This window comes from Oreochromis niloticus, linkage group LG10 (assembly GCF_001858045.2).
Source record: "Oreochromis niloticus isolate F11D_XX linkage group LG10, O_niloticus_UMD_NMBU, whole genome shotgun sequence".
Classification (NCBI taxonomy): Eukaryota; Metazoa; Chordata; class Actinopteri; order Cichliformes; family Cichlidae; genus Oreochromis; species Oreochromis niloticus.
The window spans coordinates 31,998,687-32,023,745 of NC_031975.2; the positions used below are offsets into that span (position 1 = coordinate 31,998,687).

Here is a 25,059-nt window from a genome sequence, read left to right on the forward strand (position 1 = left end):
TCATAATATTCCTCTGGTTCTCCTGATAACCAGGAGAACAAAGGTTTTAAGAAGTTGCCATTTTGGGGTAGTTTTAAAAATAGGTACACCCTTAGTATTTGCACATCCTTTAGAGTGAAAAAGTTTGAGTTTAGAGTACAGTGCCAATCATATATTTAATCTCTGTAATAGTCTGGATATGTGTATTTCAGCCATTTGTATATATTAGAGATATTTCACATGTTATAACTTTTTGAATATATTATTTTATTTAATTTAGTTCAGTCTGCTATGGTTCTTATTGTCTTGGAGCAACTGTAACCATATAATTTCCTTTGGGATTAATAACGTATTCTGATTAGGAATTTCTCAAAAAAAAAAATTACATGAACATTAAAACACTGTTTTAACAAATTACTTTTTAAAAGTCGAGCTTTTTGATAAAACTGCATTCTGCCCAATAATCACCTAAAGCTGGATTCATGGACCAAGTCTCACATGGAACAAACGGGTAAGACAAAGAAGTGAAAAAAAGCACAAACATTATACCCATAATTCTGGTAGGATCCCGAGTGCTGAGGTGGAGGAGAGCCGTACGGGAGATCAGGAAGGTCAAAGGACATGTCTGCTTTTGAAGAGCAAAGGTACGTCCAAAATGGCAGTATTCACTACGCCCATTATGAATAAAAAGTAATGTGTAAACTTAACCTGGGAAAGGAATCATCTGCTCATCTACACAGGTCTCAGCAGATGGAAGCTTTCTTCTTGCACTCTGACAAGAGATGAGCTCATTTGTTAGCGTGATGAATCTTGAAGAATCTGTCATGAGTTATTTCATTGGCTATAATGAGATCAGCTGCGCAGATGATTGTGTTCCATGTAAAAACATCATTTCAACCCAGTTTCAAAAGGGTTGAAATTAGATTGAGAAAGAAAAAAGTGATGGGGTTTAGTGCGCTTTTAGCAAATATACATCAGTCTGCTGAGATCATGGAAAGCCTGTGTAGATTGAGCAGATGTATTTCAGCTGTGCAAGGGAAACCAAATCCCACAGAGATCGAGCTTTCACATTACTTCTAATCCATAATGGATTGTGGGTGTTGTTACTTCATGCCTTACGGCTCCTTGAAAGCTGGTTTACTCGTCCTCAAACATGTCACCTTCCTGCTGCAATTTCTGGATCTGCTTCACCTCATCTCCCAAAAGCAAAAAGTCTAACCCTCCTTCCACAAACTTGAATCAAATCCTTTCTAGCTCTTTCAGCCCTCAGCTGTTTGAAGTATTAAAAATGTGAGGTTTTAAGTCCTGCTGTCCACCACAAAAGACAATGAATAAGTTTTGTGAAAGGGTTAAAATTATTGTACATTTATGACATCTTAATAAACCAAATTGAAGATTGTAATGTGGAAGAAACAATTTCATCTTTAAGAGAAACATAATATCTGAAAACAGTGATCACGTAAACTCCCTGATAGCCATAGAATGTGGAAGCTGCAATGCCTGCCATTTTGACAAAAACTTAATGTTCTCTGTCTGTTATTTTAAATGAATGACATGAATGACAAGAATGTGTACTGCGATTTTTTTCAGTGTATATGTTTATAGTTATATCTACTTATATTTGGGTTGTAAAGCAATAAAGATAGCAGGAAAAATGTACGAGTTTTAAAGATGCTTTTTCATTTGCAGTAAGTGCTTCAAGAACAAAATAAAATGAAAAATGCTAGTTGTTTGAAAATAAAAACAGACTTTGCTCAGACATCATGAGGAGGCTTTGGCGTGAGTCTTTATGACAGATGTGTAGATAGTTTACTGGTAGTATTCTCAAGGGTCCACATTTGATTTAGGCCAGGTGTTTGGGCTGGTTATCCTTCCTGATGGAACCCTCTCAGGGATTTGTGTCTCTTCCGACCTCGAATCATGTGCTAGACTAATGAGTTAATCACTATATTATTTCTAATTAAAAACAAAGCTAAAATCGGTTCAGTTCCACACTGGGGCAAGAAAGTGGGCGGGGCTCATGAAATTCGATTCACCAAAAAAGGGAAAAAAAACAAACAAAATACGCCGCCGGTTTCCTATTACGTCCGCCACTCAGAGATAAGTCTAGAGAGCCCGCTTGCGGATGTCATTCGACTTTGTTTGTTGAAAGAAGAAATTATAGCCATGAGTGGAAGGGGCAAAGGCGGCAAAGGACTCGGAAAAGGAGGCGCCAAGCGTCACCGTAAAGTTCTTCGTGATAACATCCAGGGAATCACCAAACCCGCCATCCGCCGTCTGGCTCGCCGTGGCGGAGTGAAGCGTATCTCTGGTCTGATCTACGAGGAGACCCGCGGTGTGCTGAAGGTGTTCCTGGAGAACGTGATCCGTGACGCCGTTACCTACACCGAGCACGCCAAGCGGAAGACCGTGACCGCCATGGACGTGGTGTACGCTCTGAAGAGACAGGGTCGCACTCTGTACGGCTTCGGCGGTTAAACCTACTCATACCAATTGAAGTAATTAAACGGCTCTTTTAAGAGCCACACACCTCACTGTAAGAGCTTTGGGTTTGAGTGATAGTAATGTGGGATACTACTGACTTCTTTTGCGATCCAATACAAAGTAAAACTTTTGGTGGTATCGACAATACTGATCCGATACTTTGTACAAGAACTTGTTTTATTCTTTACATATTTTATTGTATCTCAAATTACAGCGTCATCATGATTACAGGACATCAGACTACTTGTTCTTATCACTTAATGCATAATTCATACAGAGGGGGGAGAGGAGAAGGGGGGTAGCTGAAGTTGTGCGCTATTTGAACACGTTGCCCACCTGCAGCACTGAAGGACTCCACGAGAGAGGTCTGTCTCGCCCTAGCAGCACCTGTCCCTCTCCTCTTCAGTTTACCTCAACGTACGCTCGTCATATTCTGTGGTATGATTTACTGAGGGGTTTGACGAGGTTAGTGGTGTTGCCACAACACCTCACTTTCTTGCCACAGGTATCGCAAGCCACGTCTCGGCTGTTTATGGATGTAAAATACATCTACATTTATACAGCTGTATTTCGCACATGACTATGAAAGGCAGAAGAGGAAGTAGTTCCTTCCAACGTAGACAATCTGAATTATATAGTTTCTTTCCACTGTGTTCCTGTTAATGATAAACTACAAATTTACCCTAAATTACTAAAATATCGATATTTTAATATGAGACTCGATTCTAGAACATTAAATGACTAGTATCGTAGGAATCGATATTTCAGAATCGATCAGCACATCACTAGTGATAGTAGTTCATACTATCCTGTATGGCATAGGTGTCTAGTTCTTCAATGTCAATGCTCATTAACTTTAAAAACTTTCCTGCAAACTGAGGGGAAAAACTGTGTTATTGATAGTTTTGGTTATTGTTTTCCTTTCCTCTTTAGAGCTATAAGTTCACCCAAGCACATGAAATGTTAGTGAAATCCCCAAGATGTCTTCAATTCAGTAAACTGGTGCTTGGTAGGGTAGCTCTAAGTCACAAGATGCAGATCCATTATAGAATACATAAATCAGGAGGCTGTGCGGCTGTAACTACACAAGGTGAGCATTATGTGACAGAATTCTTCAGCAGCATTAACAGTTGTTAATGTAGCATAAACTGAGTTAAACAGGAGAAAGTGATCAACCACATACGACTTAAGTTTTAAACTAGAATTTTATAAGCTAGATCTAACCTCAGTGATATCTCTGACATTGCAAAATTATTTAAAGACTATTGTGAAATGAGTGATTTTGAAAAATTTAACAGTGCAAAGATGGAGCAGGGCTGGCACATTAAAGAAGACTAACTGGAAAACATGCAACACTTTATGGAGAGGTTTGGCGTAATCTTCCATGTCTTAAAAGCTCACTAGCTATTAGTCATTTGTAAATTAAACACTTATTAAAAAGCTGAAGTTAAGACATTTGATTTAATTAGTCTCACTGGCAAGTTAAAGGCATGTAGTAGTTACAAGGGGTCATTTGAACCTTGAACCTATCAAGGGGTCATTTGTGGATGGTTGTCTCTCTGATCCTTCAGCCTTTGAGTATGACAAACGTTTTTGTAACTATGTAAATACAAGCAGCGATATGTTTGTCTTTAAGCCACACACCAAGGAAGTACGGCTTCAGTGCGTTGTCTGCTAAAACTGATCAGTTCAAAATACAGTTATGAAAATTGTTCTCAGGTGTTTTGTGGCTTTAATAAAGGATACACAATTAAACCATATATAGAATAATGAAACAATAATTATCTTTGGTTCAAATTCACAAGGATGGTGGTGGCACTTATGTTATAAGTTGTTGCTGGAAATTCAAAGGATACTCATTTTGAGGCAGCATCTTAACTGTCAAAGGAATAGTTGTTGAAATATGTTTTATTTTTTAAAGCCTTTATTTTCAAATGACATGTCAATTTACATCAAAGTACATGTCAAGACATAACAACACACACACAGAAAGAATGGAGATAAATAGTTTTGAGTATGTTTTTTTTTTTTTTTAATCTATTCATATGTTTTAAAGATCCCAAGGTAGGGGACTATTGTTCTTCTGTTCAAGCGTTTTTCTCCTCAGATCTGGAAAAATGTTTTTACCAACAGCCTCACGTCTAATCATTTTTTTGATCCACAACTACTTTAGCTCTTGTTTTCCAAATGTGGGTATTAATAAAACACATGATTAACCAGAAAAGACAATCCATACTTTATAGCTTTTATGTTGTTATCAATGTCAAATCCCACCCTAGCCATTTGTTGTCTAATTTCTGTTGTTCTATAACAAGATCACAGCAGATGTTCCAACGTTTCATCCCCAGCACACTGTGACACTGGGCATTCCTTAGTAGTAACGTAGCAGCTCCAATGGACTAGTGCAGCGGTCCCCAACCTTTTTTGCCTCACGGACCGGTTTATGCCCGACAATATTTTCACGGACCGGCCTTTAAGGTGTCGCGGATAAATAAAACAAAATAAAACTAGTACTGGTACAGAAAAAAAGAAGATTTATTCATAACACACGTGAAAAGACCCAGGAAAACCGAGTTAACGATAAAAACGATAACAAAATAATGCTGAAAACCGATAAAAACCCTGAAAACCATACATTTCACACCTGAGCCTAGACTCTCGCGGCCCGGTACCAAACGATTCACGGACCGGTACCGGTCAGAGGCCCGGGGGTTAGGGACCGCTGGACTAGTGCTCTAAAGCAGTGAAAGACCAACCCTGATCCACCTTAAATATCCATCCATCCATTCGCTTCTGCTTATCCTTTTCAGGGTCGCGGGGGTGCTGGAGCCTATCCAGCTGTCATAGGGCGAGCCACCTTAAATATATGAATACGTAATCTTTTAGGACATGTTGTGATGCAGCAAGTAAAGTAAAGGATTTATATTTTCACTCTTTTTTTTCTGATTAGAAATTGTACAACAAATTTCTTTCAGTTTGATTTCCAATTAAAGCTGGACACAAACATATGTGGTTTGAGAAATCAGAACACGAATAACTAACAATGAAGCAGCACAAATTCTCCTATGTCCCAAATGCCTCTCTGTTTCCCTCAAACACTGCATAAATGTCATGAAATCTGCTTTCTCAGCATCATTTAAAAAGACGAGCCGCATTGCATAGGTTAAATTAAACAGAGTGCTGGTTTCCTTTACTTTACATTGTGTGACTGCCAGTAACTTTTCACCCACTAAAGACTGGGAGCAACAGCTCGACCAATAGCAGGCGAGGAACTGCACAGCCGTATTTGCATACAGCGGAAATAAAAGAGAGCCGCTCTGCGCTCCTGAGCACATTCTCTGCTGTGAAGTAGTGAAGAAAGAAAATGCCTGAACCCGCCAAGTCCGCGCCCAAGAAGGGCTCCAAGAAAGCCGTGACTAAAACCGCCGGCAAGGGCGGCAAGAAGAAGAGAAAGACCAGGAAGGAGAGCTACGCCATCTACGTGTACAAGGTGCTGAAGCAGGTGCACCCCGACACCGGCATCTCCTCCAAGGCCATGAGCATCATGAACTCGTTCGTCAACGACATCTTCGAGCGCATCGCCGCTGAGGCCTCCCGCCTGGCTCACTACAACAAGCGTTCCACCATCACCTCCAGGGAGATCCAGACCGCCGTGCGTCTCCTGCTGCCCGGTGAGCTGGCCAAGCACGCCGTATCCGAGGGCACCAAGGCTGTGACCAAGTACACCAGCTCCAAGTAAACTGCAGCTCTACTGCACTCACCCAACGGCTCTTTTCAGAGCCACCCACCTCTTCAGAAGAGTACATCCTGACGTTTTCACATCACGTATGAATGAGGAGAATAATAAAGCTACTGAGCATCAAATAGCTGTCATTTGTTCATTAAAATAAATACTTTATAAAATGGGAGCAAAAAGATCAGTTTTTGCAAATAAAGTATAGACTATCGCTGTGCTTAGTGTTTCACTTATCAAAACTAAAGCTTAGAGTGGTGTTCAACATAAGGTCCAGTAGCAATTATCACCCTGATAAAGACGGGGTCCAGCCCACAGGACAGTTTTGGAAAACATGGAGGGTATGCCCCAAAGGTTCATGTGGATGTAGCTTTTGTGGCCTTCAATGTAAAATAAGTTTGGCAACTCTCTGTGATGCGTCGAATCCCTATTTAAACGAGGTTCTTTGTGTTGCTACAGTATTTAACTATCTTCCCACATACATCGCTCACAGCATAATTTCCTATGCTGAACGTAAGCGCAGTTATGATCTGTGAACAAAGTCAAGATTGCGTGTTTTGTGGTTTATGTTTTGTTTCTCGAGCTTCTCATTGGCTCCCACTCTTGCGGAGGCGTAGCACGCACATGAATAAGAGGCGGAAGGTGATTGTAGTTCCTATTAACAGGGTACTGCCCACTATCCTGCTAAGTGCTGAGTTTACTTTTGTCTGTATGTCGCATTTACGATTAAAAATGAATTCAATCAAATTAGATATTGATTTTTTTCATATGGGAATTGATCCTGCAACATGAAACGCTGGTATTGGAAGTATTGATATTTCAGGATCGCTCCTCACGTCACACCCCTCAGTCAGTGAGTGAGACGGTAGACAGCGGTGAGAAGAGCCGGCTCTCTGAAAACAGCCGAACTTTCCATCACTAAGCGCAACTGTGGTTTACTGATTTTCAAGTGCGTTAAATGATCCACATGAAAAACAAGAACAAACTTTTACTGTACGTAAAATGCCTTCAAAATGTAAGACATGAACATGTCAACTTGTATCAAGTTAGAACTACAACAGGAAAAACTGTGCTTTGGCAGTTAAACCGGTTTGACTTGGATCACATTTAAAACCAAAGCAGGATCCACTTCATCTAAACAACAATCCTGTTCTGCAGGATTATTAATCTGATTAAGTTACAAAACAATTGAAGATATTTACTGTATGAAGAAAATTGCACATAAAAATAGCTAGACTGATGTCTACATTTCTTAACCTATCAAGATAAACCACTTTGTTTTTCTTTACGCTGGTTTGAATATCACTGTAATGACATGTTGAGATGTTGTTCCAGTGACATAAAACTATTATATTTTACAATAATATATTATTATATAATATTTATTGTTATAAAGTTACACATGTAAGACATGAATCCTTACAATAAGTACGTTATACAGAAGCCCAATAAAGGATTTTAAACAAAGATCCATTCAGGCTGTGTTTATATTATTAACTAAACTAATTAATAATGATGGCCGTTGTAATTTATTGTTCTGAAATTACACTTTAATCTTTTTTAAACTTACTTTTAATCTCGTTTCCATAAAGGCGCGCATTTCAACCGCCTTGAAGGGAGTGGTTTCCTTTAAATTTTCAAATTCTCTTGGTCCAATGCCTGGGCTGATCCCGAACACGCGGGATACTTGTCTGAACCAATCAGCGCTACCCTAGCTCTGCCTCTTCCAATATAAGCGCGCGAGTCACCGCACTGAAGCATTCGTCTTTTGCTGAGAAGACAAACGACTTGTGTAAACAAGAAAATGGCCAGGACCAAGCAGACCGCCCGTAAATCCACCGGAGGAAAAGCTCCCAGGAAGCAGCTCGCCACCAAGGCTGCCCGTAAGAGCGCCCCGGCCACCGGAGGCGTGAAGAAGCCCCACCGTTACAGGCCCGGTACTGTTGCTCTGAGGGAGATCCGCCGCTACCAGAAGTCTACTGAGCTGCTGATCCGCAAGCTGCCCTTCCAGCGCCTGGTTAGGGAGATCGCTCAGGACTTCAAGACTGACCTGCGCTTCCAAAGCTCAGCTGTCATGGCTCTGCAGGAGGCTAGCGAGGCTTACCTGGTCGGTCTGTTTGAGGACACCAACCTGTGCGCCATCCACGCTAAGAGGGTCACCATCATGCCCAAAGACATCCAGCTTGCCCGCCGCATTCGCGGAGAGAGGGCTTAAGCTGTTCTGGGACCAGTTTACACCAAACACAACGGCTCTTTTAAGAGCCACACATCTTCAATAAGAGCTTGGGATTTTTCACTATGTGCTGGGTTAAAGCTCATTGATTTAACAGTACTTTATCAGCTAGTCTGAAGCCTTCTATCAGAGTGTTTAAATAACTAAACCCTTAAATAATTCAGGGAAATCGTCATGTCCTATTGCTTAATATTCATGTTTTGTGATAGAAGCTTATGACAGATACCTTAAGGTAGCTAAGAAAAAAGGTTAAGTATTTGAAGTTTTAAGAACCAGATCTAGTGGAGATGGTATTTTGTGACATTAATTTGTTAGTACTTCACGTGGCTGCACCGTATGACCCTGCAGGAAGGGTGCTCTATGAAGAAGGGAAGATATTCAAATGGCAGTGAGTCTGTCTGAAGTTTCCCAATCTGGGTTATATACCCAAAGGTCACAAGCTATGTTGGTTTTTGATGAATATGGTAAAGTATCAAAGTGCCAATTTGTACTGAGAGATGCAGTTTTTACCTATTGGGATAAAACAATTAACTTTAATACAAAATAAGCTGTCAAGTAAGACAGTATGCATGCAGTTATCATCATTTCTTTAAAACAAATGCTAAAATAAAGAGAAAGTTAAGACAAATTGTATGACAACGTGTCTGTTCAAATTTCCTGCTCCGACTTGGCCTCTGGATGTCTAGAGGCAAGAATCAAGCGTACCCAAAAGGAAGAAGTGCATCAGTGGTCATGTGCTCAGCACACAGAGGAGAGTGAGAGACTAACGGAGCTGCGGTAGAGCATCACATATGGTCAATGGTAACTTTATTGTCCCAGTGAGAAATTGATTTGCAGTCTGTCCATACAGAGAGACAAAAAGAAAAACAAAAGCCCCGAGGAAAAACAGCCCAAATTTTATCATCAAAAAAGTGCAATGTGCAGTGGCAGCACCCTTATGGTGTAGTACAACAGCAGCTGGTATAAAAGAGACACTCTGTCTCTTTGTCTTCACTGCAGGCACTTTATGCCGACGACCTGAGGGAAGCAGCTGAAAATCATTAGAGAGGATGATCTGAGCATAACGTGACAGAGGTTGCCTTCCTCAGCACCTTTAGCAACTTCTAAGAACAAGGTCATTGTTGGTACAGGACTCAAAAGTCACAACATAAATGTAAAAACCAGAGTTTTAGAAACCCATGGATTTTATGCTAAGTTACTTAATAAACCGTTGCAACCCAAAGAGCATATAAGCAATAATTTTATATCTCTACAAAGTCAGCTTCAGGTGTTCCTTCATCTCACCAGGTGTATCAATTAGCAGTTAAATCGAGGTAACACCTGAAGAGTATTGCATTGACACTGAAGTGCAGGGGTTGCACAGGATCATAACACTATCACATTAGAGCAGGGGTCCGCAATCGCAGCCCACGAGGGCCGGTGTCCCTGCAGGTTTTAGATGTGTCCTTGATCCATCCCAGCTGATTTAAATGGCTAAATAACCGTCTTGCAGTTCTCCAGATGCCTGGTAATGAACTAATCATGTGATTCAGGTGTGTTGACCCAGGCTGAGATCTAAAACCTGCAGGGACACCGGCCCTCGTTGACTGGGATTGGGGACCCCTGCATTAGAGCATAAGAACAAACTTAAACCTCCCTTTCTCCTTATTGTATTTAGTTAGCACAAGTTGGAAAAGTTTTATTTAAACATCATTTATTTGGCCTTTACATGGAAATCTGCTAACCTGCACAATTTATTGTTGTTTTTAAGCTCAGACTACCAATACAGGAGAGAACACAGTGTTTGTCTGTTATAGATCGATAGATTGCTAGATAACCATAGGTAGATATAGATAAATATTCTCACACAGGCTCAAACAGCTGCTAAAGTGAGATGTGATTGAATGCCTGATGAGGTACTGAGGTAGAAATTTAAAACCTTTGTTGGTTTGATGTTAGCACTGATTCCCTGATGCTATTTTAGGTCATGGTGATAAACAATGTGTGCAATCTAAATGATGAGATTCATTTGTTAGGAATTTTAAAAATACACTGGAATAAATGTGAATGTTCGGAGCTGTTTTCAAGCTAGAATAGAACAGAAAAGAAATATACTCTCTGGTCCCTCACTGGGGAAATTCCAGTGTTCCAGCAGCAAAGTGACAGGGAGATGGAGCATCCAGTTTCACACAGAAGTAAAGAATATAACATTTAAAAAAAACAAGAAATAAGAGATTGTACAGTGCAAATTTAAAGCATAAGAAAAAATACTGTACAGTTATTGAAAATAGCATGAGACTCAAGGAAATGTGCAACTGCTTAGGATAGGTTTGTACAAAAAGTATATTTGTGCTGAAAAACAACAATGACAGTTTATTTACAGAAAATGGGAAAACTGTGCAAATAGCAGCACGGATGTAAACCATGTTATGTGTACTATTGCCTCTTCAGTGATGGTCATAAAGTCTAACAGCTGCTAGGAGGAAGGAAATGTGATAACGCTGTGATAAGGATGTAGCAGTCTGTCACTAAAGGAGCCCCACAGTTCTGCAACAGCTTCATGCATGAGGTGGAAGCTAACACGTGTAGTTTATTACAAATGGATCTACAGGGATGACAGGGGACAAGCAGAGTTCCAATGCCAAAAGCACGCGATGTTTTGAAAAGCGGGTGCAGAATAGTGTTAAAATGTTTTTAAGGAGGAATTTTTTGATGCTATTAAAATGTATTTTTCTGAATCTGTAGTAGAAAAAGAGAATCTGAACAATGCTCAGGAGTATTCAGTCGCAATGTGATTCTCTAGAAGGACGTGAAGTTTTGTAACTGAAATGGAAAAAAAAAAGAAAGACATGTTCTTGTTAAATAATATAAGAAACACTTTGAATTTGAATTATTATTGGGGGACATTTAACCAAGACTTCAGTAAATTTCATAATATCTGAGTGTGTACTTTTATCACAAAGTGGAAATATATCATACTAATAAGAGTCCAGTACAAAAAAGCTTTTGATTTTACACATCATTTCTTGCTGGGTAATAAGACAGAACATTACAGCCTCTCTAATTATTAAGACATCTGATAAAACAGAAGCACTGTGTTTATTTTAATGGCAGTTTGTCAAAGATGAGACACGTAACATGTCGGGTACGTCAAGATAGTTGTTTGGAGCCATTGTTATTTTCTTTATATGTATCAGATTCCAATTGGGATTACAAAAAGGCTCCCACAGCAGAGGTTCAACAGTATGCACCCAAAGCCTCAGCTGACAAAAGTCAATGAGATTTCTGTAGAAGAACTGTAGGACATAAAACCTACTGCTGTAATGGTGGATCACAAACACAGTTAAAGATAATAATAATAATAATAATAATAATAATAATAATAATAATAATAATGATAATGGATTGCATTTTGCATTTGCTTTTCTAGACACTCAAATCGCTTTACAGTGCCACTATTCATTCACTCTCACATCACATTCACCACATCACTACTTATCATCTTTTGTTCTATCACTCCTTTGGCACGGGTTTTCCAAATATGTGTGTTTATTACACACGGTATTAACCAAAAGAGTCTCCTTTTGTCTTCACCCATTTTTTCTTTAAACAAACCATATTTAACTGCTTTAATGTTAACATCAACATCATAACCAATTTCTGTCATCTTCTGCCTTATCTCAGTTGTCCTATAACAGTCCAATAGAAGATGTTCTAAGGTCTCATCTTCATCACAGTCTATCATAGGACATTTCTTGGTGGTAACAAAACAACTCCACTGAACCACCGCCCTCACAGGGAGGCGCCCGAGCGAGATGAGCCATACCACATCTCTCATGCTTTCGAATAATAATTTGTCTTGTATATTTTTAACTATTGAAAGATTCTCGTCTTTATCTATGTACTTATATTGAATTATACCTTCATTTTTAATTTCATTAATTTTTTTTATAAATATTTTTCGTATTATCTTGAAGAATACTTAGACTATAATGTTCCCATTGACTTGATAACTCTCCAAACATAAGTCTGTGGTATGGTACGCCTGCTCTGGCTCTGCCTCTTTTTTTATTCCACACTTCCTCCTTCCCTCGAACCCACGGGGCACCCCGAGAAATTGCACTGTGAGTGTTTTTAATAAACGGGATTCGCAGAACTATCTCTAAGTCTGGGGCTCCCAATCCCCCGTGTTTCCTACTCTTGTACATAAATTTTCTCTTAGTCACGTGTTTTATAATTTGTATCTTTATTTTCCCATTTCATAATTTCCATTCTGAACCGCAACCCCCTGAACCACGCCCCAACTGATAATAGTATAAGTAATGTCATGGGTGGAGGTTTGTCAGCACTTCAAAGAGGTTCATAATTAATATGGCCAAATGTTATAACAAGCTCATAGTGCAATAATCCTGATTTGCTGCTGTGTATTATTTACATATGGAAAATAATGATTAATTTCTTTGAATTTTATTTATTTTTATAGATAACGTGTGCCTGAAACATTAACAAATTTATGGTGGTATATTCTTACATTTCCTTGTGTAGAGTCAAATTAAACAACTTAATCTATATTTTGTAGTTACTGTTATATATTTCAGTATTTCCAGGGTGAATTACTAAAATCGTTTATAGCATATCAGTTCGTACGGAAGTTAAATATGAGGTTTGACGTCATCTCTTATCTGATTGGACGCTGCTTCTCACGATCGCGCTAACCAATGAGCGAACAGCTGAAGTAGAATATAAAGCTGGTATTGGGGCTGTGTGAGTTATACTTTTCTCCTGTCAACAAGCGAAGAAACAATCAAGATGTCTGGACGTGGAAAGACCGGAAAAGCAAAGGCAAAGCCGAAAACTCGTTCCAGCCGCGCTGGACTGCAGTTTCCTGTTGGTCGTGTCCACAGGCTGCTGAGGAAGGGTAATTATGCTGAGCGTGTTGGTGCCGGCGCCCCGGTGTATCTCGCGGCTGTGCTGGAGTACCTAACCGCTGAGATCCTGGAGCTGGCTGGGAACGCCGCCCGTGACAACAAGAAGACCAGGATCATCCCCCGTCACCTGCAGCTGGCCGTTCGCAACGACGAGGAGCTGAACAAGCTGCTGGGCGGCGTGACGATCGCTCAGGGCGGCGTGCTGCCCAACATCCAGGCCGTGCTGCTACCCAAGAAAACTGAGAAAGCTAAATAAAAAAAAAAAAAAAAAAAATCACACGACCGTTTTCAATAAACTAACGGCTCTTTTAAGAGCCACTCACAACTTCTAAGAGCAGCATTTTAAGTACACTTATTTTTTTATTTTTTTGAACAACTGTGTGTTCGGTGTTGTCGGAGCACTAACAAATTGTACATGTTAAATGATAACTCAAATTTTAAAGCGATTCATATCTCTACAATATGTTTGTATGCTATATGTGCTCACACTCTGATCTGAGACTAAAGCATAAAAGCTAATGAAACTCCACTCGGTAAGCATATGATGATCTGCGAGTTTGCTTGCACCCGGTCAGTAGTTTTCTATTACGTCCGCAGAGCACAAATAAAGACGGGGGGCCCGCTGCTGTGACTTTCATTCGACTTTCTTCGTTCAGAGACAGAAACTCTATCCATGGAAGTAAGGGCCAAGGGAGGCGTTACTCAAAATAATCAATAGTGATAGCCGTTTTACTGGATACGTGCTAAACGACTTATACAAAATGACTGCCCTTACTTGTGCGGGTGATGTCTTAGTAATATTAAAGATCAAAAGGAGCTATTGATACTTAAGGAGTTGTTAACAAAATATGACCAAGCCTCCGGTGCCAAACTAAACCAGGAAAAGACTGAAGGAGAGTGGTTTGGACAAAACTCAAAGGAACCTATAATTGAATTAAAAACTAAGGAGATGAAGATTTTAGGTATTTGGATTTCTAAAAATGATCCATGTCTTTTGAATTGGAAAAAGAAAGTGAAATAGAGAATGAAGTAGCTAAATGGGACAACAAAAATACAAACTAAAGTGCGTGTGAATATTGTGAAAACATGTAGTCTCAAAGTTACTTTTCCTAGCTACTGTCTTTCCCTCTCCTCAGAAAACTGTTATCAAATTAAGTAAATTGTGTACTAAATTGATTTGGGGGACAAACCGTGAAGTAACGCAGAGGAAATTGATGTACAAAGGAAAAGAACATGGAGGATTAGGAGCGCCAGATCTTGGTATCATTTTGATGATTCCCTTTTTGAAAAATGTGTATAGCGTATTAGAGCGAAGCACCCACTGGATCCAAGGGAAGAAATCCTTGTGGGAAAAAAATGAAAGGGGGAGCCCGAACGGGAGTGCCATACTTTAAACTTGTGTTCGGGGATTTAGTAGATCAGTGGAAACTGTGGTTTAAATCTTTTACAATTAAACTCAAAACAAATATATAATAAAATCAATCTAAAAAAACCCGAAGGTATGATACAATATAAGTTTGCTGAAAAAGAAGAAAATCAGAAAATAGTTAAAAACATATATGACAAAGTGATATCCGAGAACATGAGAGATACAGTGTGGCTTATCTCTGTCGGACGTCTCCCAGTAAGAGCTGTGTTTCAGTGGAGTTGCTTCGTTACTACAAAGAAATGCCCTATGGAGAATTGTGATGAGGACGAAACTCTTGATCATCTATTGATATCATGTTACAGGACGGTTGAAATAAGACAGAAGATGGATAAACTCGGATTTGATATTGAAAATAATACAAAAGCAGTAAGATATGGTTTGTTTAAAGAAAAGATGAGTGAAAATAAAAGAAGATTGTTTTGGTTGGTGATGTGCATTATAAATGTACACATATGGAAAACAAGGGCTAAAGGGGTTATAGAACAAAAAATGATAAGTAGTTCCGTAGTATGTAAAAATATTGTAGCGGACTTGAGGAGGAGGAGGAAAACCATAGATATGAAACTATGTAACGTCTTGCCGTGGGAGTTTTTATCTTTGTAAAATGTAAAACATAACGTGAATAATTTGTGCATGGTATTTACATTGTGTGTATTTGTAATTGTAAATTTTGATATTTAAATAAAGTATTAAAAAAAAAGAAGCAAGGGTGGCCCCTTTTTTGGGGGGGGTTTAACTTAAATTTTATATTTATGTATCTAATGTAAACTATTATGTGTATTGCCATATAATTTGATGTAAAGTTTTTATGTGTTGTTTGCTTGTGAGTTTGCCATGAATTTTGAAAATAATGGCTTAAAAAAAAAAAAAAAAAAAAGCAAGGGTGGCAAAGGACTCGGAAAAGGAGGCGCCACTTTGAGAATTCCGTTTATTAAAAATGTTTTTAGCGCTCTTAATAGGGGAACTCCGTGGATTAGAGGTTATGTAGCACAATGGGAAAAATTAAAAGGTAGGGCTAGATCAAATATACCTTATTATAAGTTTCTTTTTGGCGACACTACAGAACAGTGGAAGGACCTTTACATTAACTGGACACAAGTATGCACTAAACAAGTTTATAATATAATTAATAATAAAACTAATGAAGGACAGATAAAATATAAGGGTGTGGGCGTAGAAGAATACCCGATAATAGTTAAAAATATCTATGACAAATTAATCTCTGAAAATATGAGAGATACGGTGTGGTTGATTTCTGTTGGACGTCTCCCTGTGAGACCCGTGGTTCAGTGGAGCTGTTATGTTACCACCAAAGAATGTCCTATGCCACGGTGTGCCGAAGATGAAACCCTTGAACATTTACTGTTATCCTGTTATAGAACAGTAGAGATCAGACAACAGATGACTAAAGTGGGGTTTGAAATTGATAACAACATAGAAGCTATAAAATATGGTCTGTTTAAAGAAAAAATGTACGACAGTAAAAGACGCCTCTTTTGGCTTATCATGTGTGTCATTAACGCCCACATTTGGAAAACCAGAGCCAAAGTGGTCATTGAGCAACAAATGATAGATGGTGTGGCTGTGTGCAAGAATATTCTTACAGACCTGAGAAGGAGGAAAACTTTAGAACAAAAAAAGAATAGCTGTTTACCTTGGGACCTTTTGAAGATATAATTAATGTTAAAATGTTTGAGTAATTTTTTTTTTTTGGGGGGGGGTTAATTTAAAATTTATATTTATGTATCTATTGTAAACTATTATGTGTATTGCCATATATTTTGATGCAAAGTTTTTATGTGTTGTTTGCTTGTGAATTTGCCATGAATTTTGAAAATAAAGGCTTTAAAAAAAAAAAAAAAAAAGCAAGGGTGGTAAAGGACTCGGGAAAGGAGGCGCTAAGTGTCACCGTAAAGTTGTTCTTGATAACATCCAGGGAATCACCAAACCCGCCATCCGCCGTCTGGCTCGCCGTGGTGGCGTGAAGCGCATCTCTGGTCTGATCTACGAGGAGACCCGCGGTGTGCTGAAGGTGTTTCTGGAGAATGTGATCCGTGACGCCGTCACCTACACCGAGCACGCCAAGCGGAAGACTGTGACCGCCATGGACGTGGTGTACAGCTTCGGCGGTTAAACTCATTCATACCAATTGAAGTAACTAAACGGCTCTTTTAAGAGCCACACACCTCACTGTAAGAGCTTTGTTCTTTCTCAAATAATATGGTAACATAAGCAATCATAATTTCGCATATCCGGACATTTCAATCAGTAAGCCAGATTTTGTTAAACTGTAAGAGGTTCAGACACTTAGTAGATTCAGTGTGTGTGGGTTGTTTGTTTCTTTTTTTTTTTGCCCCTCCCCCAAGCAGTAGCAACTTGACCAAGTCATTAAACTCATCTGAGCCCCTTCTCCAGTATTTGTGGTTTGAATGATTATCTGCTTCATTTTGAGGCACCAAGTATTCCTCTGACATATCAACACAAGCAAAGTGAAGTTTCCATCTCTTTCAAGTGCAGGGGAAAAACAAATGTGGCATACCAGCAAACTCAGCACTGTTTCAGTGCTTTCCAGAAAGTGGGAAAATGCACAAAGGATGTCTGAATGTACAGAGGCTCATAGAGACTAGTATGTCACGGCAAAATATTTCACCAATTTGTAGTTTTAAGTTTTTTGTAGGATACCATGTGAACCAAACATGATTGTTTAATCCAGTCAAAAAGTGAACTTGGGAATGTGCGTAAAGAACATCCTCTGAAGGAGATCTTCCCCTTCGTGTCATAGAAGAGAATCATGAAAGAGCCAAACAAGGGGTTTAGTTTTAGTTTCTCCTTTAATAAATGTTTGTTAGATGAAAGCATACTACATCACAATAAGACATGTACATTAACAACAATTAAATAGCTCATATCACCTTGTATGACTTAACCAGAAATCTCTTTATGAATTCACTGTGTTCTGTAACTCCTTCAATCACATTAGTGGGACGTCCATTATAGAAAAAGTAATTTCAGAGACAATCCATATTCATAAATCTGGAAAAACTCAATAGAAAAAAGCAGCTACATTTTAGTTAGGAAGTGATGATTATCCACATTTAAATATAAGTATCACAGGTATATAATACTAAGTATAGGTAATATTACTACTACTGCTACTACTACCAATAATAACATGTACTATTAGGTATATAAGCATCACCTCTGAGGCTAAAATTATCAGTGCAAGTCTGAAGCTTGTGAGGTTTTAGAAACTCCAGAAGGAATGAGAATATAAAGAAAACTTAGACATAGATGAAAAAATATGTTGGCTTCTAAAACAGAGAATGGGATAGAGAGGGACCTTCAAATGTCTGCCTTCAAGTTGGAGCATCAAATGGACGTAGCACAGATATTCAGAAAAACAGTGAAACTGAACAGAAACCAAAACAGTACAACAATGACTCACCTGCTCCACAGCTGGCTCATTTTTTCTGTAATTTGTAACCTTTCTTTCTGTTATTGTCTCTCTCCACACATTTTCTTTCTTTCTTGTTTTCTTGCGAAGCAGATAGTTGAAAGAGCCCTATAAACCGGCCTGTCTTCTTTAAACCGTCACAGCTTCCAATAGGCTAATCCCTTCCTTCGAATCGCGGACTCAAACAAGGCTACGAGGGACCCTTAATAATACAATTGTGTGTTATAATCCCCTGTAATGTTCAGTATTTCTCTCAATTCGTGATAAATGTTCTTAGCAAGAGAAACTTTTAAAGCGAACAGCTCCGTTGTGAAGTCTGGCTGTGACAAGCCTCCACCTTCATCAGTGTGTTTGCTGCGGTCACAATATCTTCATTTTATTCCAAACTGACTGCCAGCAGGTTGATGTTTTCACTTTGAATGTGTAAAAGAACATGTGGCTCAGCTGGAAAACTGATTTTGGTGCAGCTTTACTTGATTTGAAGTCCTTTTATGGGGTAAAAGAAGGGGCGAAGCCGCCAAGCTCCGCTGTGACTCGCCGAGGTTTCGGGGTTTCAGGGAAAAACTGCAATAAGCACCGGGGCTCAACATGAGCTAAATTTGAAGACACTCGTGTCCGCTTGTCGGCTGCTTTACTGTCAGTCCGCAGCGTTGCCCCTTGAGCTACTTTTTAACGTGTTTATCTGGAAGAGAAAACACAGAACAAGTTCACTCAGGCTGCAAGCGAGAGCGCCGCGCTGGATTGAGTCTCCACGGTTCTCATGTTGCATTGAAAAGGAGACTCCTGCTGCGAGTTTCTCATCTCGTCTCTCGGACTCCAGTTGGATCGCGAAAGCAACAAAGAAAACACAGCAAGGAAAAATGGCAGAAGTAGCACCAGCACCAGCCGCCGCTCCCGCTAAGCCAGCGAAGAAAAAGGCTTCCAAGCCCAAGAAGACCGGCCCCAGCGTCAGCGACCAAATTCTTAAAGTAGTGACCGCTTCCAAAGAACGGAAAGGCGTGTCATTGGCAGCCCTGAAGAAGGCTCTGGCTGCCGGAGGATATGATGTGGAGAAGAACAACGCCCGCGTTAAGATCGCCATCAAAAGCCTGGTTTCTAAGGGCACTCTGGTTCAGACTAAGGGCACCGGCGCTTCTGGTTCTTTCAAGCTAGGCAAGAAAGCCGCTGAGACCAAGGCCAAGAAGCCAGTGAAGAAAGCTGCTCCTAAAGCCAAGAAGCCTGCCGCTGCCAAAAAACCTGCGGCAGCGAAGAAGGCTAAGGCAGCAAAGAAACCCGCAGCTGCAAAGAAGTCTCCGAAGAAGGCTAAAAAACCAGCTGCTGCCAAGAAGCCCGCCAAGAAACCTGCGAAGAGCCCGAAGAAGGCCGCCAAAAGCCCGAAGAAGGTGGTCAAGAAGGCACCCGCAGCCAAGAAATCCCCGGCAAAGAAGGCTGCCAAGCCTAAAGCCAAAAAGACCGCAGCCAAGAAGAAGTAAGCTGTGATAGTTACGTTTGAACTCAAAGGCTCTTTTAAGAGCCACCACAATGCTACGAGAGCCTGTTCCTAAAGACATCAGTTGTATTTATTGTAAACCATGTGTCGCAGACACTGCTCAGAGACAATGGAGCCTAGAGAGGAATCAAATCTATTTATACCTGCTGGTTTATTGACTTTTTGGATTTAATATTTACTTGTACACACGCCAGCTAGCGTCCTAGTTCGATTCGGTGTGTGTGTGTGTGTGTGTGTGTGTGTGGGGGGGGGGGGGTTTAAACTCCACAGCATACTAAACTCGTAACTAAATTAATATTATTGGCAAAATATGACCCCTTGGCTCCGCCCAATTTAAAAACTGCTGTCACCAGCTTTCTATTACGTCCGCACATCAGACAACGAGTGGTGAGACCTTTATTTGACTTGGTATTGAAACAACTTTTATTTTCACTCATCTTTTCTTTAAACAAACCATATCTTACTGCTTTTGTATTATTTTCAATATCAAATCCGAGTTTATCCATCTTCTGTCTTATTTCAACCGTCCTGTAACATGATATCAATAGATGATCAAGAGTTTCGTCCTCATCACAATTCTCCATAGGGCATTTCTTTGTAGTGACGAAGCAACTCCACTGAACCACAGCTCTTACTGGGAGACGTCCGACAGAGATAAGCCACACTGTATCTCTCATGTTCTCGGATATCACTTTGTCATATATGTTTTTAACTATTTTCTGATTTTCTTCTTTTTCAGCAAACTTATATTGTATCATACCTTCGGGGTTTTTTTTTAGATTGATTTTATTATATATTTGTTTTGAGTTTAATTGTAAAAGATTTAAACCACAGTTTCCACTGATCTACTAAATCCCCGAACACAAGTTTAAAGTATGGCACTCCCGTTCGGGCTCCCCCTTTCAATTATTTATTTATTTTTTTTTCCCCACAAGGATTTCTTCCCTTGGATCCAGTGGGTGCTTCGCTCTAATGCGCTGTATACATTTTGAAAAAAAAAGAAAAAAAAAAAAGGGAATCATCAAAATGATACCAAGATCTGGCGCTCCTAATCCTCCATGTTCTTTTCCTTTGTACATCAATTTCCTCTGCGTTACTTCACGGTTTGTCCCCCAAATCAATTTAGTACACAATTTACTTAATTTGATAACAGTTTTCTGAGGAGAGGGAAAGACAGTAGCTAGGAAAAGTAACTTTGAGACTACATGTGTTTTCACAATATTCACACGCACTTTAGTTTGTATTTTTGTTGTCCCATTTAGCTACTTCATTCTCTATTTCACTTTCTTTTTCCAATTCAAAAGACATGGATCATTTTTAGAAATCCAAATACCTAAAATCTTCATCTCCTTAGTTTTTAATTCAATTATAGGTTCCTTTGAGTTTTGTCCAAACCACTCTCCTTCAGTCTTTTCCTGGTTTAGTTTGGCACCAGAGGCTTGGTCATATTTTGTTAACAACTCCTTAAGTATCAATAGCTCCTTTTGATCTTTAATAATTACTGAGACATCATCCGCACAAGCAAGGGCTGTCACTTTGTATAAGTCGTTTAGGACGTATCCAGTAAAACGGCTATCACTATTAATTATTTTGAGTAACGGATTTATTGCTAGAACATATAGAGCTGCACTTAGAGGACATCCTTGTTTCACTCCACATTCAACTCTAAAGGGTTTGGTCAGTCTTCCATTTACTTTAATCTGGACTAAGGATTTTTTGTATAATAATTTAATCATAGAGATGAAGGTTTCAGGCATATTGTAGGCTTTCATAACTTCCCACAAATAGGAGTGAGAGATGTAATCGAAGGCTTTCTTTTGGTCGAGACTTAAAATAAAAAATTCTGTGTCTTTTCTACTATAAATTATTTCCCTCAAAGTACATAAGTTATCCCATATCAAACGACCCCTTATTGCACATGTTTGCTCTTTTTCTATAATTTTCTCTAATACCTCCTCAAACCTATTCATGATTCTTTTAGCAAATATCTTATAATCGACATTCATTATTGTTAATTGTCCATAATTATTTATGTCATCTCTTTCCCCTTTCTTATATAACAAACACATTATTGTAAAAGGAGTCACCCAATGTTCCCTTATGAATGCCTTCATTAAAAACAGTGGCTAAAAATTCAGATATTTCATTTACTACTATTTTATAAAATTCAGACGGGAGCCCATCTAAACCAGGGGTTTTATTCATATTTAACTGACTGACCGCACATTCTACCTCATCTTTAGTAATATTTCCTAGAAGTGAGTTATATTGGATAGAGTCTAAGGGCTCTATTTTACTTAACAGGGATTCTACTGCACTTGTTTTTGGAGATAACGGAGAAAACATTTGGGAACCTTCTGATAACTCGCCTTTTATCTACTTCATTAATAAAGGAGTTTCCTCCAACATCTCTTATAGAGGAAATAAAATCATCATTACGTTTCTTTTGGTTAGCTCCGATCATATAAGTATATTTTTAAGTATTTATTTCGTGAATGTTGCATTGATCAGAGACATCTCTCAATTTCATTGTACGTATGACAATGACAATAAAGAATATTCTAATTCTAATATAATCCTCATTTCCATTTATATCACCTCCCATAGATTCTTGTATATTAAATAATATTTCGTTATTTACTTTTTCAATACTAACTTTAAGCTCCTCAATCTGGTTCTCTTCATCCTCATTTCTAATTTTTTTATTCTTCAAATAAATATATTGATTTACTTGTTCGTTATACTTCATATTTTTTGTATAATTTATTTCTCTACATTTAAATTTGAAAAAATTTCTCATCCGTTCTTTCAGTATCTCCCACAATTGTATATCAGATGTTGTGAGTTTTTTAAGTTGTAAAACTTTCTTAATTTCTTCCTTTAATTCCAAAACAAGTGTCCCGTCACTTAGGCAGCTCGTATTTAATTTCCAATAAGTGGAAGGGGGGTCAGTGCCACACAAAATCGTAGCTCTGACTACCTTATGATCAGAGAACTCAGTTACAAAGTCATTATATCTTAAAGCTGAAATTTCAGGAGATATATAAATTCTATCTATTCTAGTTTTAGAGGACGAGTCGAACCTTGTGAAGTGAGTTGTCTGAGGATTTAAGATCCTATATAAATCCCTAAGAGATGCGTCTTTACATATTTGTGTCAGTAGTTTGCCTTCCCTGGACTCTTTGAATGTCGTACTAGCAATCCTATCATTCTCTTCCGTCACCATATTAAAATCCCCACATAAAACAGTATTAAACCCACATTCTAACAAATGTCTCATTTTCTTTAGCAATTGCATTTTTATTGTTCTTTCGGGTGCGGTATATACATTAATTAACCGGAACTTTTGACCACCATAATGGCAGTCCACAAGTAAAAGCCGTCCAGGTATTATATCTCTTTTCTTTATGATATTCACATGAGTGTTCTTAAAGAAAAAGCCCACCCCGTCAGCACTATCGTCCCCTATTGAGATTACTGAGTGGCTTGGACCCCATAATTTATTCAGCTCTCCAATATCTTCATTGGTTTTCAATCTTAATTCTTGTAAACACAATATATCATAGTCCAGGTTTGCAGAAAAAGCACTTTTTTCTTTCTTAGTCTTTCTGATTGTAACCCTCTAACATTCCATGTTATTATTTTAAGAGTACTCATATTTATGTAGTAGAAGGTTATTCGGTAGAGAGAGGGAACATTGTAGATTCAACATTACCTTGCGGAGGGCTGGATGGATCGTCTTTTCTCTTGTCTCTGCTATAAGACGTCGTCGAGACACTTCTTTTCCTACCTCCTTTCGTTGTTTCGTTGACCAATTCCTCCATTGCGGGATGCTGTTTGTTTAGAAAAATCCCTGTTTGTGTATCCGCTTCATCTCGTCTTGCTGGGATGTCCGTAGGAGAAATCTCCACAGGAGTCGAAATGGATGATTCTTCACTATCACTTGCACTTAGGTAGCTTTCCGATGAATTTTCTTCCTCGCTTTCCCTTCGCTCGTCATCGCTCTCATATTCCACCTCAGAAGTTTCTGAGAAGGGTTGGTCGTCCGATTCTTCTTTACTTTTTGCTGTTATTTCTTTAAGTTGTCTTGAGGGCGTCAAATCCTCCTCTATGTTGTTATTGTTTGTCTGCAGCTCTGTTACTCCTGGAAGATTTGTCGAGATACGGTTGCCTGGTTCTTGTCCGGAAACAGCTTCAGGGACAGCCAATGGATTTGTTAAGGACACATTTCCATATGAGAGCGTTTCTTGTAGCGAGGTTGGATTTGCGGCTACTGGCAGCGCTGAGGTGGATGGAAAGGTTGTACAAAGAGCACTTGTGGAGGGCTGCTGGGGGGCTTTAGTTATATTTGCAAACGATTTGGGACATTTAAAGAAGGTGTGACCCTTCAGTCCGCACAGAGAACACTCGCTGTCATTTTGGCATTCTTTAGCTTTATGACCCAACTCCCCGCATTTCCAGCAGTTAAAGGTAGTGCAGTCTCTTGCCTGATGGTCTAGTGTTTGGCAGATGAAACATCTGTTTGCCTGTCCAGGATATATGATACGCCCATTAAAAGGGCCCAGAGAAATGGAGTTAGGGATGGAAACAATATGACCTGATTCATCTCTCCGCATTCGTACCTTGAATTTCCTTACTCCGTACCATAAGCCAAATTTATCAACCGGCTTAACGGGAGGTTGTAAGACTTCACAGTACCTTTGTAGGTAAAGTTAACTGTCCTGGTCTGGAACTCTTCCTGTCCAAAACTTCACCACAATTGTTGTGACTTCTAGATGAACTGGAGATTCTACTGACCAAGAAGTCAAGAAGTCACAAACTGAGTGCACAGCATGGCACATGTTTAAATGAGCAATGTTTATTCTTCAGAATCACTTTATAATCAAATAGACACAAACTTTTTTTTTCACCTCAAAAATACATGTTCAAACCACCTCATCGATATCGCAGAGAAGTGACACGTGATGTTAAACACAATCTATCAACTCAGCTGTGCAGAGGCAAACATAATGAAGTAGTTCATTTCAAGTTGTACATTCAAACACCTCTTCATATTTTTGTCCACCAGAAGACACCAAAGCAGAAAAGTGTTAAAAAGCTTACAGCAATTAACCCTTCTTCAATACAAGCATCAGTGCTTCGGAAAGCTTAATTTGGCCACCACTACACTTAATAATGATGCCAATATTTTGAGCCAACCTTTCAATATTGTCCTTTAAGGGTTAAACTACAGTGAATTCATTAAGACTGTTGTCTTCTTAATGTGTTTTAATGCTTTGTATCTTAAAGCCCCTAAAATAGTCAGTGATCACTGTCAGCATCTCTATGTTTTTATTTATTAGCATGTTTTA

At 39.1% G+C, this 25,059-nt stretch overlaps 6 protein-coding genes across 6 annotated transcripts; all 6 read left to right on the forward strand.

Moving 5' to 3' along the window:
• The first annotated feature begins 2,129 nt into the window (after positions 1 to 2,129).
• On the forward strand, positions 2,130 to 2,686 carry LOC100694299 (histone H4). Its single transcript, XM_005465112.4, has one exon. The coding sequence runs from the start codon at positions 2,146 to 2,148 to the stop codon at positions 2,455 to 2,457; it is 312 nt and encodes a 103-aa protein (XP_005465169.1). The 5' UTR covers positions 2,130 to 2,145; the 3' UTR covers positions 2,458 to 2,686.
• Positions 2,687 to 5,787: 3,101 nt separating this feature from the next.
• On the forward strand, positions 5,788 to 6,327 carry LOC100694023 (histone H2B 1/2). The gene has a single exon (XM_003459526.5). The coding sequence runs from the start codon at positions 5,828 to 5,830 to the stop codon at positions 6,200 to 6,202; it is 375 nt and encodes a 124-aa protein (XP_003459574.1). The 5' UTR covers positions 5,788 to 5,827; the 3' UTR covers positions 6,203 to 6,327.
• Positions 6,328 to 7,947: 1,620 nt separating this feature from the next.
• Positions 7,948 to 8,463, forward strand: LOC100693754 (histone H3). The gene has a single exon (XM_003459525.5). It carries the CDS (start codon positions 8,001 to 8,003, stop codon positions 8,409 to 8,411), a length of 411 nt encoding a protein of 136 aa, XP_003459573.1. The 5' UTR covers positions 7,948 to 8,000; the 3' UTR covers positions 8,412 to 8,463.
• Positions 8,464 to 11,546: 3,083 nt separating this feature from the next.
• Positions 11,547 to 16,949, forward strand: LOC102076201 (histone H4-like). The gene is made up of 2 exons (XM_025910736.1): positions 11,547 to 11,566; positions 16,632 to 16,949. The coding sequence occupies exons 1-2, from the start codon at positions 11,547 to 11,549 to the stop codon at positions 16,897 to 16,899; spliced, it is 288 nt and encodes a 95-aa protein (XP_025766521.1). The 3' UTR covers positions 16,900 to 16,949.
• Positions 13,173 to 13,610, forward strand: LOC100693492 (histone H2A). Its single transcript, XM_003459524.5, has one exon. The coding sequence runs from the start codon at positions 13,218 to 13,220 to the stop codon at positions 13,590 to 13,592; it is 375 nt and encodes a 124-aa protein (XP_003459572.1). The 5' UTR covers positions 13,173 to 13,217; the 3' UTR covers positions 13,593 to 13,610.
• Positions 16,950 to 18,939: 1,990 nt separating the features above from the next.
• On the forward strand, positions 18,940 to 19,738 carry LOC100698543 (histone H1-like). Its single transcript, XM_003459541.5, has one exon. The coding sequence runs from the start codon at positions 19,080 to 19,082 to the stop codon at positions 19,689 to 19,691; it is 612 nt and encodes a 203-aa protein (XP_003459589.1). The 5' UTR covers positions 18,940 to 19,079; the 3' UTR covers positions 19,692 to 19,738.
• Positions 19,739 to 25,059: the final 5,321 nt, after the last annotated feature.

What these genes read in the sequence shown, in the direction of transcription:
- LOC100694299 (XM_005465112.4), top strand. Translation starts at nt 2,146, where the DNA reads ATGAGTGGAAGGGGCAAAGGCGGCAAAGGACTCGGAAAAGGAGGCGCC.
- LOC100698543 (XM_003459541.5), top strand. Translation starts at nt 19,080, where the DNA reads ATGGCAGAAGTAGCACCAGCACCAGCCGCCGCTCCCGCTAAGCCAGCG.
- LOC100694023 (XM_003459526.5), top strand. Translation starts at nt 5,828, where the DNA reads ATGCCTGAACCCGCCAAGTCCGCGCCCAAGAAGGGCTCCAAGAAAGCC.
- LOC100693754 (XM_003459525.5), top strand. Translation starts at nt 8,001, where the DNA reads ATGGCCAGGACCAAGCAGACCGCCCGTAAATCCACCGGAGGAAAAGCT.
- LOC102076201 (XM_025910736.1), top strand. Translation starts at nt 11,547, where the DNA reads ATGTCGGGTACGTCAAGATA. An exon ending in ATGTCGGGTACGTCAAGATA is followed by an intron (nt 11,567 to 16,631) that starts GTTGTTTGGAGC and finishes AAAAAAAAAAAG; the next exon opens with CAAGGGTGGTAAAGGACTCG.
- LOC100693492 (XM_003459524.5), top strand. Translation starts at nt 13,218, where the DNA reads ATGTCTGGACGTGGAAAGACCGGAAAAGCAAAGGCAAAGCCGAAAACT.